This window comes from Portunus trituberculatus, chromosome 44 (genome assembly GCF_017591435.1).
Source record: "Portunus trituberculatus isolate SZX2019 chromosome 44, ASM1759143v1, whole genome shotgun sequence".
Classification (NCBI taxonomy): Eukaryota; Metazoa; Arthropoda; class Malacostraca; order Decapoda; family Portunidae; genus Portunus; species Portunus trituberculatus.
Window position 1 is genome coordinate 13,632,904 of NC_059298.1, and position 18,889 is coordinate 13,651,792.

The window sequence follows — 18,889 nt, forward strand, 5'->3', positions numbered from 1 at the left end:
ATTAATGCACATGATATCAAGTTCAGTGTAGTCTACGAACAGCACAGTGGACACGCGACAAGCTGGAAGAGTATGAACTGACTCAACTGAGATGATACAGACATTTCAAAAAGCTATACTGAAGAGAGTATTTGATGGTGAATTCATACCTTCACTTACTATGCACTACATCTGTAGAAAGTCCATAAAGGTAAGCTTGTATTTACCTATTTGTATTTACCTTTTTGTGTATTACAGGGCCCGAGCTAAGCTCTCTGTGCCCTGTCTCCTTGTCCATTCCTGTCATATCTCTCTTTCATCTGATTGACACACACCACGTCAACGACATGACTGCTCAGTTTATTCCACTTATCAATGCTACGATGCGGGAAACTGTATTTTCTCACGTCATTTAGACAGATGTCTTTTATTAGCTTTTTTCCATGTCCTCGGAGATGATTACTTGTGGTCACCTTTATCAACTCTCTGTCCAGTATGTCAATCTTGTTCAGCAGTTTATACATAGTTATCATGTCTCTTCTTGTTCTTCTCTCTTCTAATGTGGTCAGCCCCAGCTTCCTCATAGTCTAACTCCCTGAGTCCTGGTACCATCCTTGTTGCCAGCCTCTGTACCCTTTCTACCTTCTTCACATTTTTCTTCCTATGCGGTGACCAGACACAAGCTGCATATTCTAACTGTGAATTAGTGTGTGTGTCTGTTTACCTAGTTGTATGATTTACCGTCTGAATCTTCATGGCACAGTATGCCACGACTATTGCGAGTCTATTAAGGTCACATATATGGTGGGCAGCCTTGAAACATGGGCATAAGACGGAAAATAAGGAGCGTAACTCAGGCGTTCCCATGTATTTTCAATGGGCGGTCGGCAATGTTTTGGATGTAAGGGGGTAAAGGCAGCAGTGGACCAATAGCGCGCTGGCTTAACTTTTGTGACGTCACGCCGCATTCTTATAATTTAACCTCTTTGGTTTTATGTGTAATATACTTTACCATTTTGAATTACACACACTGAAATCCCGGAGAAATGGGAATGGGGATTCATATTTTGTAAAAGTTCTCTATGCCATATTGGGCCATGTTTCCATATTGTGAAATCGTTCAATCTAGCATTATTTTCTGCAAATAAACAGTCGTACTATTCATATATATATATATATATATATATATATATATATATATATATATATATATATATATATATATATATATATATATATATATTTTTTTTTTTTTTTATGTCAATACAGTATGTCACCCCTCTACAGATTGTGCCCCTATCTGGGCATATCCTAGACATTCCCCTGGTTCATTGATTGCAAGTTTGCAACTAATGCACACACAGTGTGTGTGTGTGTGTGTGTGTGTGTGTGCTCGAAGCTTTGTGTCCGAAACTAGTTTCTGTATGATTGATTTATAATTTTTTTTCTAGTAATATGGAACTAATTATATTACAATATCAAGTCTCACCAAATTGTGGATGCCTTGCTATGATGATGTCCAAATTATTGTCCATGAGGAGATATTCACATTTCACAGATGTTGGAGTAGTCTGTAGTGTCTGTCTCATCAGACTCGCCATCGGTGATCGCTCAGAAACAAACTTCGGAGAGGATGAACGCAAGTGGTCATAGTGTGATGAACAATTGCACTCTGGGTCCACTAAATGTTAATATGATGGATTGTGGATGAGGGGCAGCTGAATCAATCCTTTGTTATAGCAGAGAGAGAGAGAGAGAGAGAGAGAGAGAGAGAGAGAGAGAGAGAGAGCATTAGAAAAAAAAAAAACTGCGTAGTGACTGCATTCTTTTGAATATAATACATGGACTGATTAGTTGAGATGCCATATGACACCTAGGAGCAAAATCCTTGTATGACACATTTGTCTTTCCTTTCGATGAAGATGCTGCCACACATACAAATTACTTTGATGCCATGCAATTGATTTTTTCGATTGTATATGTAATTAATTCGATTTCAATCAAATAATGTTCTTCTCAGGAAACGATCTTCATAATATTGCAATAAAACCATGTCATATTCCCTCCGGCATAGCTAGCGTCAAACATGAAGGATACATAACGGAAACAATAATTGGAGTTTCCCGGACCAGTAGACACATAAGTAAATATTGAAACCATTTGTTACCATTAACTATATACATATGGTCATAAATAACCAAAAAATCTTGGAATATTGTAGGATAAGGGTAGTATTTGACCTTTTATATCCGTACTTGTAACCTCCACATCAGCTGTTTACCCACAATCCCCAAGTGCCACCGTGTCTCGGGCTGCTGAGTCTGTATGTGTGTTCCCTGTATGCTGCTTCCTTGTATATAGCGAGATAATACTACCTTCCCTTGAGCTGTGCCGCCAAGATGGGAGGTTCGCAGAGTGTTCAGATTCCAGGAGGAGGCACTGAAGGCTACCACGTGCTGAGGGTAAAGTATTAAACTATTAACACCTGCTTGTGGAGAGGTGGTAAGAAATCTGCTATACCCTACATCAGCTTCGTATGTTATCATGTCAGATCTTATTTTGTACCTTTACCAGACCCGTGAGTAACTATTCGGGTAATTTGCAGTTACGTAATTCGAGTTTTTGGTCACATCGCTCACTTCTCGTTTTTCCAGGTGATGTTTGTCGTGTGATATTTCAATGACCGGGGGTTAGGCAGTTACTAAGTTACAGGTTCATTGGTGTCATAATAGTTGTGCTGGGAGAGCTCTTCTGCTACAGGATGTGATGCCCGGGACTGGCGCATGTGTTGATTTAAGTTTATTTATGATGTTGCTCCACCCAAAAACTCTAGGTAATTTGTATATGTGTGTGTATATATATATATATATATATATATATATATATATATATATATATATATATATATATATTTCGGGAGTAGACCATTTTGAATGCATGTACTATTGAAGTCAACAGCAAGGTCTGCATTATTCTTTTTGTACAGCGTATTTTGTGTTTTTCGCACAAGTCGATTTTAGTTGGTAGAGTAGTGTGCCAAAGCCCATTTTCTCTAGACGTCTTTCGGTCTTGATCAGACCATCTTCAGGAGAGAAGTGATTGCAACTAAGCCCGCATCCTCACTAGTTGCAATCACTTCTCTCCTGAAGATGGTCTGATCAAGACCGAAAGACGTCTAGAGAAAATGGACTTTGGCACACTACTCTACCAACTAAAACCGGACGAACGCACCCTTGTGCGAAAAACATATATATATATATATATATATATAGATAGATATATATATATCTGTTTATTTATTTAGCCGTATTGGAGTCTGTAATTATAATCCATCTATTTGTGACACATCACTGTATTAAAATTGATTGATGGTTTCTTACCAAGATGAGGGTCTTGATCCCTCATCTGTTTCTTCTGCATCTTCCAAACAAAACTACTAGTGTACTGCTAAAGGACTGCAGGACAGTTGGCTAGTTTTAGATGCAGAACATAAGTCGGCACTGTCCCCGAGAAACCGTCCCGTGCGCTCGCCTCGATTCCTGGCTCCCCCTTCACAGCTCTTCCACCCAGCTGATTTGACGCCACATAAAATGAGAAATATATGGTATATCATTTTGTTTTTTAAGCAGGGGTTCCTTAAGACGTCATGTATTTTAAGGGTTATGCAAGGGTAAAAAGGTTGAGAAACGCTGCCTTATTCGTTACCATCTCTCTCTCTCTCTCTCTCTCTCTCTCTCTCTCTCTCTCTCTCTCTCTCTCTCTCTCTCTCTCTCTCTCTCTCTCTCTCTCTCTCTCTCTGACCAATATTTGACGTCAAATCAGCTAGGTCGAGGAGCTGCGAAGTAGGAGCCGGGAATTGAGGCGAGCGCGCGCGACGGTTTCTCGGGGACAGTGCCCATAACTCACACAAGAACGTAGAGGAGCTGCAAAGTGAGAGCCGGGAATTGAGGCGAGCGCACGGGACGGTTTCTTGGGGACATTGCCCATAACTCATACAAGAACGTAGCTAACAATACTTATAAAGACGATGACCCAGGAATTGTTCAAGCAAATGTTTGAAGGACTGGATAGATTGAGCTGACAACTATTTCAGGTAGAGAATTCCAGTTGTTGATGACCTGTAGTGAAAAGAAACGACTTCTAACATCAGTGGAATTATGAGGCACTAAGATCTTCAAACTGTGGCCCCTTGTTTTACTCAAAGTGGCTGTAGAAAATAGACCATTTAGTTGAGGACTCAAACCATGCAAAATCTTCCATACTTGAATCAAATCAGCTCTCAGCAATCTACCCTTAATAAAGAACAATTTCAGTCTAGATATTCTTTTTGAGTATGGTAGGTCACCAAAACCTTCAACCTTTTTAGTCCACCTCCTCTGAACAGATTCCAGCATGTGTACATCACTCAGGAAGCCAGTATTCCAAACAACACTACCAAAGTCAATAATAGGCCAAACATGTGTGACAAAAATATGTATACAAGCACATTTATTGATGGAAAAGGAAAGACCCCAAGATAGACTTCTTTGGTATAGCAACTGGACATCATTTTGTAAAGACATATTAGCATCACAAGCATTTGATTTCTTTGATGGAACGGCAAGATACACTTTGAGATCATCGGCAAATAAAACTGATTTGCAATTAAGATGAGCGGTGACATGGTTAATATAAATAAAAAACAATAGGGGACCAAGGACTGAGCCTTGGTGAACACCACTAGGAACATCAGATACGTGACTAGAGGAGTGACGAAAAACAACTTTAATTTTCCGACTAGTAAGGAAATCACAGATCCAGCCAAGCAGGGGATTTCTGATACCAATTTGAAATAATTTTGATAATAATACTTGGTGGTTCACTACATCAAAGGCTTTACTATAATAAAAAAGTAGAACATCCACATCCAAGCCTTGGTCAAGATGAAAACTAACATAATCATAGGTAAGGAGAACTTGATCAAAAACAAAATCCAGAATGAAAACCAAATTGAGGTACAGAGAGCCAGTTATTACTGTCCAGGTAACCATAAAGTTGAGAGATAATGAGCCTTTCAAGAGTCTTTAGAACAGACAGAGGTTAGACTTATAGGCCTGTAGTTTGAATGACTGGAATGTGAACCACCTTTAAAAAGAGGCATAACATTAGTAAATTTCCAGACAAGGAACCTTCATAGAAGAAATGCTTTTGCAGAAGATTAGATACAAAGGATAGCATAAGGTAGGGGCACACTTTTTGAACGCAATACAGGGGAGGCCATCAGGACCACAACTAGGAGATAATTTAATCTTATTTAAAGCCACCATAACATCACTTACTGTGAATTCCTTGAAAACAAAAAGAGAGTTGGCTATTTGATGGGGGTGAGGATCTGGCAGTGAACCTTGGACAAACACTGATGAGAAACACTGTACCAAGCAATCTGCCATACTATTACAGTCCTCTACCCAAGACCCATCAACCATGAGAGGGCCTACTGTAGGGAGATTGATCTTCCTTAAGTAACCGTGAAACCTCCAGGTATCACCAGAGGCAGCTAAGGAATGCTCATAATTAATAATTGCAAGGTTAACATAATTTTTGTGTTGAATATTCAGATCCCTAAAAAAACCCCCCCCAGCTCCACACGGTTAAAAGGGAATGTCGACAATGAGAGATTCTTAAAAGCTTGTAGTTGCGCCAAGCTACTCCCTGTGTCCTCTGGAGGTCCTTAGAAATAGAACTGGCCCTAAGTGGTCTTATAGATCTGTTAAAATTTGACTGGACTGGAACAAACACAGTGAAGGCATCCATTAGAATCTCAGTAAACTTTGTGTAACAGTGACCACTAAATAAGGAATCCCAGCCAGTGCCAGACAAATAATATTGAAACTGGAGAGTATTGCAACGAAACCAGTCAAAACGATCAGGAGGGATAACAGAAGAGGAGGTAGATGAAAACGTTAGTGTAAAAAGAATACCTACATGGCCACAGCCTGGAGATGGAGCAATGCTGTCGAGCCTAGATACACGATCATGCTTGGAAGTAAGAACCAAGTCAAGAATGTTACCAGAACTAAGAAAAGTAGGAAATTTAACACATTGTGTGAGGCCAAGGAAAACAAAGAGTTCGACGAATAAGTGACTGATTAAGGAACTGGAACAGGACCAGACCAATTATAGATGGTAAATTGAAGTCACCCATCAGGACTACATTTTTACCAGCACAAAAGGAAGATAAATAAGATACTAGTTCAATGTTTTCTAAGTGGTGACCTAAGCACACTAGGTAATATGCAATGAAATAAGTATATGCGTTTGTACTGTCTGAACAAGAGACATAAATAATGGAAATATGAAATATATAATTAAACATTTAATTTGTGCTTATATATGTAAAACACAAGATAGTAACACACACAGTGATATAATAGAGTATTCCACCACTGACAAGCTGAGCTGGAGACACTAGCAAACAACCATAAAAGAGCATCATATCAAAACTCATCACATAAGTAGGAAAATATATGTAGCACCCTCTGCTTAAGTTAGGTAAGTGACATGTCGGTCAGAATTGAGTATGACCTGCATTGAATAGGCAAAATCCTGCTCTAACACAATGGTATAACTATCATACCTCGAATCCAATCTGAAGTGACCATAAGGTCAACATTTTTTAATAATGTTAAGGATTTATTTTCATTCTGATGTGCATCCACAATTTCATACAGCAGCGAGGCAAGGTCCTGAGAGGTTGGGTGCTGCCTGAGGGATGCGTCATTGCCTGGCCAGCCAGTGTGTGGCCAGCAAGCCTTAGTCTCAAATTGATGAGTAAACAGTGTTTGACAGTTCACTGGAGTGAGGCTTGGTGATGGAGAACTTTCATACACCATTTTCTGAATTTCTTGTTAGTGTCGCTTACTTTGCTTCATCAGGGGGTGCCACATATGATACAAGCAGCAGCCTATTCACAGGCCAGGAAAATCACTATGAAATCACTGGGTGTGTCATATAGATACCACCTTACATCTTTCCACGTCCTTTCAGAGATGACCAACCCTTCAGGAAGTCAACAGATCACGCAGGGACACAACAGAATGCCTGACTTCTGATCTTTCTATGACTTCTGATTGGGGCAGAGAAAATCTAGTAGTTTTCAATGCCTCAAAAACTCAATTCCTCCATCTATTAACTCGATACAACCTTCCAGACAACTATCCCCTCTTTTTCAATGACACTCAACTGTCTCCCTCTTCCACAATAAATATCCTCGGTCTGTCCTTTACTCATAATCTTAACTGGAAACATCACATTTCATCCCTTGCTAAAACAGCTTCTATGAAGTTAGGTGTTCTGAGGCGTCTCCACCAGTTTTTCTCACCCCTCCAACTGCTTACTCTGTATAAGGGCCTTATCTGCCGTGTATGGAGTACTCCTCGCATGTTTGGGGGGTTCCAGTCACACAGTTTTACTAGATAGGGTGGAATCAAAAGCTTTTCATCTCATCAACTCCCCTCCTCTGATTAACTGTCTTCAGCCTTTTTCTCACCGCCGAAATGTTGCATCTCTTTCTATCTTTTATTGCTATTTTCATGCTGACCGTTGAAGTGATCTTACTAACTGCATGCCTCCCTTCGTCTTGTGGCCTCGCTGCACAAGGCTTTCTTCTTCCTCTCATCCCTATTCTGTCCAACTCTGTAATGCAAGAGTTAACCAGTACTATCAATCATTCATCCCTTTCACTGGTAAACTCTGGAACTCCCTCCTTGCATCTGTATTTCCGACTTCCTACGACTTGTCTTATTTTAAGAGGGAGGTATCGAGGCATTTGCTCCCTAATTTTGGCTGACGCTTTGTTACTTTTTAGAGAGCCAGCACTCAAATGGGCCTTTTCTTTAATCCTTTCTTTTTTTTGCCCTTGGCTGGCCCTCTTCCCTACGTAAAAAAAGAAAAAAAAAGAAAAAAAAAAGTTAAGAATAATAACACTGCACTGATAAAACACTAATATAACACACCAAATTATAGCCAAAGCCATAGCCATCAAGGAAGATATGCAAATGTAACCTGGCAAGGGCAATCAGGCAAGCAGGTAGAGAAATCTGACCAGGAAACAGCAGGAGCAGGAGTAGGCACCAGAGTAAGATCTAAGATGATGGGAATGAAGAATTGTCTCAGCAGTAACAAAGTCCAGTGTGGTGTTTATGGCTATCTAGGGAGGGAATCTAATAGCTTTATAAGATGCCACAAAGTCTAGCTTGTCAGAATTATGATCTGAATTTTTTAGAATTTTGGATAAAATGCCTTTCATTCACTTCAAGTTGATTTTATCATACCTTGAGGCAGTTAATGATACTTTTTAATAATTTTATAGTAGATTAAATTAATTATGTTATTCTCTGAGTATTCATCTGATATGTGTGGATAAATAAGTCCATTGTTGTTCATCAGTTTCAGCATTACTACATTTTCATCAGGCATAAATTTTATTCTAAAGCTTTGCATAACTGGGAGTGTTTCAGGGTGAAATATGGGTTTGTATTACTCAGAAGCTTGTTTGACTGACATAGCAACATCTAATCTACCAGATTTTCTGTCATGATTTAGATAATAATTTATTATTAGTTTTTTTTTATACTATTTCAGGTACAGGAAAATTCACCTGGACAGATTGCTGGACTTGAGGCATTTTTTGACTTCATAGTCTCTATTGGAAATACAAGACTAGTAAGTGCTGATGAGTGGAATGTATGAAAATGTTCATGTTATGGAAATACAGATTTGTCTTGTACATATGTATTAGTGACTACACTTTACAGGAAAAATTAAGAATAGTACACCTTTCTCACAGGAAATTTCCTTCTCTTTTTAAGTTCATGCAAACAGTTTTTGCTTTATTTTACTTTGTATTTTACTTTTATCTGTCTTGTTCCATTGCTTACAAATCTTATTTAGAAGGTACTTTCTGTAATGAGATACAATTTTGATTGATTTTAAGGTAATGAGTTCTTGAGAAAGAGAAAAGGAGTCTTTACATTTCATGATTTTTAGTTTCTGTTAGTTGACATACATAAGTATGCTACTTCCATTAATTCATGATGCATCATATTTACCAGAGGATAATAACAAGAAAGGATAGAAATAATATTCTTAGTAATTAAGGTTGCATGATTTTAAAAGGAAAAGTTTCTTTTCCTTTAATGGTACAAGTGTTTTTTCAGGATCAGGATAATGATACCCTGAAAGAGCTTTTAAAAGGATCAATTGAGAAGAATCTCAAAATGACAGTGTACAGTAGCAAGACTCAAACCATTCGTACTGTCGATATTGTGCCATCCAACCTGTGGGGCGGCCAGGGTCTGCTTGGTGTCTCTATACGATTTTGCTCATTTGAAGGTGCCAATGAAAATGTTTGGCACATATTGGTAAGACACATATTTTCTTTTATTTTTGTATCTATTATGTTCAGCATATTTTTACCAAGTGCCAAGTAATCTTGAATATGAGCAATTTCTCTACCTGTAAATTATAAATCATTGCTTCATGAATCTGATCCCTGTGTTTAGTAAACCTCATTATGATTACAAGTATGACTGGTTATGCAAATTTCACTGTTTATGAACTTTGGTTGGCAAGGAAGTAGGGAATAGACTTTGTAATTTTATTTACCTTTTTACTACTTCTATATTCTTGGAGCTGTTTCTGATTATGCAAATACAGTTCACTAGTATGTCATGATGATGAAATTGAGCATAAGAAGTGATTATCAGCTGCATAGTTGTTGACCTACTTTGTGTAATTATTATATTCTTGTATGTTTTATAATGATTGGCTTAAACTTTGTGACATGAAGTCTGAGTAAGAGCTATAATAGCAGAGGAAGCTTAAAACATAGTAGAAGGATACAAATTCATGATATTGTAGCTATACTCACATGGTAGCAGTCTATTGATACTGTTTTTTGTTCACTTGTACAGGATAAAAAAACTGACATGTATAAGTATGTTTGAGATCAGTGTGAACACAAGTCACTGTTTTTATTTCAGGATGTGGAGCCCAACTCTCCTGCTGACATTGCTGGGCTTAAAGGATTTAAAGACTATATCATTGGTGCTGACTCTGTTCTGCATGAGAGCGAAGACTTGTTCTCACTCATAGAAGCCCATGAAGGTCGTCCCCTCAAGCTGTATGTGTACAATGTGGAGACAGATTCGTGCAGGGAAGTTACAGTGACGCCAGACACTCAGTGGGGAGGATCTGGAAGGTTGGTTTCATAATGCACTTGTGGTTATAGCAAGTTTGTTACAGTATTGATAACTTTAATTCATCTGTTACAGAGTGCACAGTCCCAACTCCCATCTCACCAATTTTTTTTTGTGCACTTTCCCCCAGTTTTGTGGGTGTAGTTTATATGTGTACTTTACCATTACTTAGTAATATATAAAATTTCTTTTTATGTGTTCATATAGACTTTAGTTGCTTGATGCATATTAAATTGAATATTAAATTAATCATAAATGGTGCTTTATATAATTCATTTTCATATGAAATCTCTCCTCAATGTTTGTATGAAAATTTGAGTAACGACTGATCATAAAATAGCATAATTTGAAAACAAAGATTTTTACTAAAAGAAATAAGCTTTCACAATCAGGATATTATTAGTGCTAATCTTCTTTAATTTTCTCTGGATAGCTTGGGGTGTGGCATTGGATATGGATACCTCCATCGTATTCCAACACAGAGAGGTGAAGTCAAAACTGACATTTCAAAGGAATCACCAAGTGGTAGCTCAGATCCTGAACCTTTGTTGCAGGTATGTTCTTAAGGAGACTATTTTTAATGCAATCAAATAAGTTTGAATTCATGGAGGGAGAACAGGAGTGATACATGAGGAGCTTTGTGTGGTCCACGAGACTTCCCCTCCACCAAGGACTAGTGGGACTAAGTGTGAATGATGTGTATGTGAGTGTGTGGTGCTTTGTTTAGGCCACCCTATATGAGATTATTCATGTGGTTCTTTTGCAGGTGGCTACTGGAAATGATGTTGAAGCTCTTGCCTCCAGTGTGACAGGAATAAATGTTGGCGAGAGCACACCAGTAGTGGCAACTGCAGGCTCCACAATTCCTCCACCCACTGCATTTACCACAGCATCTGCAACAGCAACGACTACTGCCACCCTCCCAGTTGTTCCTTCTGCGATCCCCAACATTCCTCCTCATACCTCTTTCACACCCTCGTCACTACCTCCACCTTCAGAAATACCTGCTAGTTTCACGACTCCAACAACACATATCACTACAGAAATTCCAACACAGACTCCTCCCCAACCCCTTGTCCAGACTGCTGAAGTTCCCATGCATCCTCCTCCTCCATCAGATGTTTCTCCATTGAACCCAGGTCTTCCTCCTCCACCTCTTTCTCAACCCAGTCCTTTGACCATGGGTGGTGCTCCCACTGTCCCAAGTATGCCTAGTTTGCCTCAGTCATTAGGGAACCCTGATCCCAGTGTTCCCATGATTCCATTATCTGGTGCTGCAGGCATGCAGCCTAGTCCAGCTGTCAGTCAGTACTACTCGTCTCCAGTTGTCCCTCCACCGGCCTTTACTGGTGAGTTTTTTTTTGGCTCCACATAAATGTAGTGATGCCTTTTTCTAAACATAGTGTAGGAAGACTGCCTGAGATTGTGTAGCTTGGAGAACTGCCATTAGGTAGATAAAGGCAAAGCATAGGGAGGTGGTGGTGTAGTGGATAAGGTGGTGAGCGTGGGATTGGGCAGACGTCCACGCATAGGTTCGAGTCCCACTACATACCATTTTGAAGCTATGCCATTAGTTGAGTGGTTTAAAGTTACCTACATGTCACCGTGATACCCAGATTCTAAGTGGTTACACCAAAGATGTGCTTGGGTGGTGATATGGGCTCTAATATGGGTACCACTATAGATAAAATTGCCTGCACCACTAATGGGCAGACGCTGAACAGCGCTTCCCACATATACTCTTCAAGTATGCCTATAGGTGGTATAGGCCGTAAAAAAAAAAAAAAGTATATGTACAACCTTATGAAATAGTTACTGTATTTTGCGGATGTTTTTGGACCATGCAGTAATATTTGCACTACATAGTATTACATTTGTTATTTTCTATACTATTGTCTGATGAAGGCTGATGACACCACCTAATGCTCCACTTCACCATATTTGTTGGAAATATGATGCCTAAGAATGTTCACTGGTTAAGGTAAATGGAAATAAGGATATATACATCTGCTATGCATAGTTCTTTTATTCATTATTTATATTTTGAATACCGTTACAAAACTGATCAGTGACAACATTTAACCTGGTCTTCCAGCTCCGCCAGCAATGCCATCCATTCCCGGCATGCCGGTGACTACACCAATAAATCTGCCGGGAATGCCTCCTATTACAGGTAAACCTGATTTATTACATTTTACATGACCTTGAATATATAGATACACCTTATCTCCACCTTTTAGAAAACTGATTGTAGTGTAGAACATTGTAAGGCAGGCAACAGTGTAAAAAGAAAAAAAAAGATGAATATTGTTTGTAAAAGTTATGATGTATCTAACTATCACTTGCTTATTTTCTTGTTATTTATGCCACAACTTTGCAGAGGTCTTCTTAGAGGAGGGCAAAACATCAATGATGATATTATTTAAGTTTAGAAGCATTTATTCACAAATTTTACTCATGTTTAGAATGTAATTATATTGCTTAGAATATTATTGAAAGTGAGGTAAGCTTACTGCAGTCCTACTATTGCTATTACATAAAAGTTATTTGGGTTGTATTTTCAGTCAGTGCCACCTTACCACCTGAGTCATTTCAAAACATCTCGAGCAATGCACAACCCTCAACGCAGCCCCAGCCTGTGCAGTAGAAGTGGCTTTCAAGATCCACGTCATCTTTTGAGAGGTGTATAGAAATATATTTACAGTTTCATTACATAGTCCTGTGATCCATATTCCCTCATTGCTGTAAAATTAATGTCTACTTTGTCATGAAAAAACACTATCATGTTTCATACACGTATGTAAAATATAAGTTGAGAATCCTTTGTTCAGAATTCTAAAGTATGAAATCTCCATGTCTTTGTATGCTGATATTTGTTATTCATCCACAATCCCATATAATTATGATGATTAGAGCTGTACAGTAACATTATGAATGTTATTATAATTTTTTAGACGAAATATCATGGATATATCAGTGCAGTGTGTTCTTTACAGAACTAACCTGTAAAGTTACATAGGTGGGTAAAGAAGTTTGCATTATCTCTGTATGCTGGTAGCCTCCAGATGCATCTCCTTTTTTCTTGCTGTCCCACCATAAATTTCATATACAGGTGCAGTGGAAACCAAGCTAAACATATAACCATCTGACAATCCTCATTAAGTTACAAGTCTTTTTATTAATCATAGTTTTATCAAGTTTCTGTCCAGTGTGCTGTTCTAAGTTCTTGTAAAGCAGACAACATTGTTTAGCAATACAGTTTCATCTAATGTTTTATTTATGATAGGTTTTTGTAATGTAAATCCATTATGAATTGTGTGTGTGTGTACTCAATATCTGGGAAAACAATTTAAATTCAGAACAGTTGTAGTCCTGGTCATTTTGAATGAAGAATTCTCAACTTATTTTGATGAATTGATTAAATTCTGAATAACACTTGTAGTATTTAAAAATATGCTAAAAGGTATTACCTAGAAATTATTGATCAAAATATAAAGATTGGGAAGCACTTGTTTTATACTAACAAGTTTATGACTTGCACTTGTACATTATTCCTTGAATATATATATATATATATATATATATATATATATATATATATATATATATATATATATATATATATATATATATATATATATATTTGAAATTATTGTTACAGGTAACCTCATTTATTTGTAAGCTAGTTTATGCTGGTTGATAAATGTCAGTGCACATTAAAGAAAAGCATTGAGTATTTTAAATATGGTAATGCATAGACAAGTTTATTGGCTATTATATAACACAAACAAATTTCTTTATTGACAGTAAGCAATATATAATTATATGAAATTAGAAGCATGAGGCATATTATTTATTCCATTACATCATTACATTCAGTGTTATTAGATGTGTATCATATATTGGTATGCCAGGTGATGATGAATAAACTAGTGTGTGTGTGTGTGTGTGTGTGTGTGTGTGTGTGTGTGTGTGTGTGTGTGTGTGTGTGTGTGTGTGTGTGTGTGTATGAGTGATAACATATTTCGGCAATGCTTGTATTCAGGTTTTTTTTTTTTTTTTTTTTTTTTTTTACTTTTTTTCCTTTAATCTTGGGAGTTTGTAATGTTTTTAGCTTAGAACTTATTTCCATTTTGTTAGCTTTCATCCAGAGTTTTACTATCACACTGCAGTGGTTGTATTAGTAGGTCATGCATGTTGGAATATATTTTCTTATTCTTAGTACTACTATAAGCATGTTTTGAAAGTCTGACTAATTTTATTTTTACAATAGGGTTTATGTAATGGTTTCCCTTACATCATATTGAAGAACCTGTGTGAAAATGGGAATTATGTTTCTTACCATCCTAAAATTTCTTAACAAATCGACACATGCCACATTTTGTACTGGCAATAATGATTGATCATTTTGTATATGAGATTAGATCAAGCCAATCAACCGAAATATTGTTTGCTAAGGGTTTAGTCAATCAAGGAATGTCACATCTTGTCCCTCTGCAAGAATAAAAGTATAGAGGAGGGATTCACAGTCCCTTCTCTGGAATAATGCTCCACTAGAGGAGTCTGTTAGCAACATCTCTGCCTTTTGTGTTAGCAGCAACTTCATGGAGGAGTTTCAAAACAGAACTAGTTGCACGATATCAATCAGTGTTATATCTTCTATAGAACTAAAAATGGTATGAACTGCTAGTATAGTAAACTTTTAGGCATTTTCTCCAAAAAAGCAACTCTGATTTCAAACAGCAAAATGCACTAGTCTTTGCTTTGTTTTTTATAGTACATGTGCATTGCATAAGCAACTATTCTATGAAAAAACTTATTAATGCACTACCATCACCTTTAGCACTAAGTATTGCAACTTCTGCTTCTTCATAGCTTCGAGCTGTGTAAGGAGTGAAAGGGGAAGTGTTTATAAGTAAATATGAATATTGTGTTTATTACACTTTTTTTAATAAATTTTTTTTGTGTGGTGGTGGGAATCCTGGCTTTGTTTGGAACTGTATACACTCATTGCTTTTGTCCATTTTTCATAATCCAGGCTGTTATGCTTCTGTCCTCTTATCATGTTAAGGGTATGGACCAATCCAGAATAAAAGAGTAGCTTTCTTTGTTTGCTTCTAGAAAAAAAGGTTAATTGCCATTGTTGCAAAATGTGGAAATAACTAGTATGGACAGCTTTGCTCATATTGCAGTATGCAGTTGCATATGCACCTTAAAGCTAGGCATATGTAAAGCATTTGCCCAGTATTTTTTTTTTATATATTTTTTGTTACTGATCACAAGAAACTTGTATGACGAAAGTATCATGAATGTACATTTCTCACATTTCTCAAACATCGAATACTTGTTTAGCATGACCTGCCTGTGTGAAGCATCTTATATAAGTATTTGATTTAGGAGATAGAAGCAGATAAGTGTGCCATTGTGTTTTCTAACTTTAAAAATTGTTTGCATTCATAGGTGGGATGTGTGGTTTTTCAGTTGTCTGGATAGTTTTCTGGATAGGTGACCTGAATAATCCAACTGCCTTTGTTTTCAGATGCCTCACCAAAAACCATGAAACAATTAAAATGAATACACCATGAATAACCAAGAAAATATATATATATATATATATATATATATATATATATATATATATATATATATATATATATATATATATATATATATATATATATATATATATATATATATATATATATATATATTTTTTTTTTTTTTTTTTTTTTTTCTCAATGAAGTGCCCTAATCATTACCAGCATGTAATCTTCAACTCTTGAAGGAATGTTTCTTGTACTTATATGAAGCAAAGAAACATGTTTCACTTTTAAGGTATCATCAATTTGAGCTGGATTGTTGCCTTTGTTATTTTCAGTCTAATGTTGAAAAAGATCCCCATGCAACAGTGAAACCTGACTTCTAGAAGGCCCTGATAAAAGTGAGACATAGAGAGATGTTGTCAGCATATATTAGGTAAAATGCGGGTTGGGTGATATGCTGTATAAACCAGGCAGTTTATGCTGTATTTACTTGTGGTGGCTTAGGTATGTCTGATGACTTATCCTATATCATACTTTGTAGGGTCTGATTTGCCAAGGGTTTGCTGTGTACCTATTATGTTTGTTTTTCTATGGTAGTCTGCAATTACTGTTTCTGGTTAAGTGGCCTGAATGCTTACTAAAATATCAGTGTTATCACTGGGTTTGGTTATTCATGCTTTACTCGTTATGTTGTGGTCTTTTTTCATCCACTTCATATATATTTTCATCTTTATGCAATTCTGGATATCAAAAGTGGGAGTTTATTATTTTAACTTTGGATTAAAATTTATGGGATGGGTGAAGTGACGACAGACAAGCATATTTACCTTGTGAACACACCACATACATCTTTAGATTAGCAATGCTGTCATAAGTTTAAAATACATGATATGCACCCCAAATATTATATGATTATGAGGAATATTTAAAGCTCTGAGACTAGATAAGAATAAGACATTATCATATTCAAATTTTGCTACCATCCCTTTGGAAATATGAATTATAGTACATTGGTCTTCTGCTTCCAGCATTTGGATGTTTCCTCGAAGACTCGCTTTGTATCAGACACTGATTTGCATGGAATTTTCTCCATGGTATCGAAATAACAACCTTTCAGTATGAGCTTAATTTTCACTGAGAGAGAAAAAATTGCCCAATACAGTGAGCAGAAACATGAGGAGCCAAGAGTTTGTTAGTGTGGAGAAATCTTTGCTTTTCCATTCATTGTGCATGGACATGTCTTGATGGAGCAATAATAACTCAAAATATTAAAGCAGAAATTCTTGTTGATATTTTGAGTACAGGACAGGTCCATGATTTACAACCCTACCAATGGAGAAAAAGTTAATGATGATAATGATATGAAGTCCTTGAACTACTTAAAGGAACATGAGTAACCTTAATATTTTTTTGTTTTGTTTTGAAGAGTAAATTGATTTTGCTTACATAAACCAAGCTACCGATACAGCTCATGTAAGCTCAGGAGATACAAATTAAAGCAGAAATTTTGGAACTTGCCTGAAATAACATTTTAAGACTAAGTTTTTATGATTAATGCCAATCCTTTATTTATAAGTTATAGGGAAGGTAACGGTCAAGGTTTGGTACCTGACTCAGACTGTTCCCCGTCTTGAACCTGAGTGGCAGCTATTGGCAATAGAAGAAGGTATTAAAGTGTTGACTTCTTCAGTATATTATATTGTTGTTTCCCTTTGTTTTCAATAACATAATTTTTCCATAGAAGTGAACATACAGAATTTTCTTTTTAAGACAAACATTTATTGAGAGATTTTCTTTGTTAAGAAAATTATAAGTATGTTTGTGAACCCAATCCTTTATCTGATACATGAACTGTTTTGATAATGAAACCAATGAAAAAAAGCACTTAAATGTTAAAAATACTCCCTTTATTGAATATGCTGATTTCACTATTAAAACTATGTATCACAGTTGTTGCACCTGCAGCATCAGTACTATTCATATACAGTATATAATTATAAGATCCTTCACATCCTCCAGTGTACATATGTATATGGCTTGATTGCTTTTTACAAATGAAAATGGGCTGGTGCACGGAAGTAAGAGGACGTGGACTTTTATCTTCTCTGTGTAATGCTAACTAATGAGGAATGTTTCATTAAAATCATAGATATGAGTATGTATCATATACATAAGCTTTATGTTATAGTATATCACAGATTCTATACATTTTGATTTTGATTTTCCTTAATGTATGTAGGCTATGCATATATTATTAGTAGTTACATGGTCATCTTTTTTTGTCTCCATACACGTGCGTGCATGTGAAAATAGTGGTGTATTTTTTTTACTACTACTACTACTACTACTACTACTACTATCATCATACTGTACTACTACTACTACTACTACTACTACGAGAGAGAGAGAGAGAGAGAGAGAGCCGACACAATACTGGACCACTAAGCGAGGATTACAAACAAGTACACCAAAGAAACACAAACAAAAATCAACAACTAAGGCCTTGGGAAGAATACGACAGGAAATTCCGCTGATTATGAAAACAAGTTACAAGCGCCTTCCTAAACACACAAGACCCGGGCACAGGACAGTATTGCTGGGCACGCCTGGGCCACGAGAGACTAAAAAGCGCGCGTGGCTCCTTGGCTCCTTATTTCACGTCAGCTCTTGTGGAAGTTATTGTGACTTTCAGGAATGTACTCATGATTCGAAAGATAGTTCAACATGTATTCTGCACCTATCATATAAGAAAAGAGACACCGACGAGTCCTACATAATATCTGTGGGTTTTGAAAATATTCCTAATGGGAGAACAAGTGTTTCTGAATATTGACCAAGGAATGATAACTTGAGTAAGTGATCTTGTTTACTTATCTTGATACATCTATAATTTGCGGTGAATGATACTGATTTTGTACAATGAAAAAATAGAAAACATGAGAGCAGGAAGAATCATCCCTGTAACTTCCGAAGAATAGAATCTTGAAGAGAAAACAACGGTAAAATCCCGTATAAATTTTACTCTCGCCCTCTCGCGGTGTCAGATTTCGTTGATCACCACCATTATACTGATAACATGCTGGAAAAGTGGTTCAGACTCGCTATCGGCATCGCGATAAGATAAAACAG

The 18,889-nt window shown here is 36.8% G+C and overlaps 1 protein-coding gene across 1 annotated transcript; it reads left to right on the top strand.

The window, feature by feature from the left end:
- Positions 1–2,256: 2,256 nt before the first annotated feature.
- On the top strand, positions 2,257–14,057 carry LOC123518889 (Golgi reassembly-stacking protein 2-like). Its single transcript, XM_045279944.1, has 8 exons — positions 2,257–2,441; positions 8,602–8,682; positions 9,177–9,380; positions 10,002–10,219; positions 10,651–10,771; positions 10,984–11,566; positions 12,313–12,390; positions 12,782–14,057. The coding sequence occupies exons 1-8, from the start codon at positions 2,379–2,381 to the stop codon at positions 12,862–12,864; spliced, it is 1,431 nt and encodes a 476-aa protein (XP_045135879.1). The 5' UTR covers positions 2,257–2,378; the 3' UTR covers positions 12,865–14,057.
- The last annotated feature ends 4,832 nt before the right edge of the window (positions 14,058–18,889 follow it).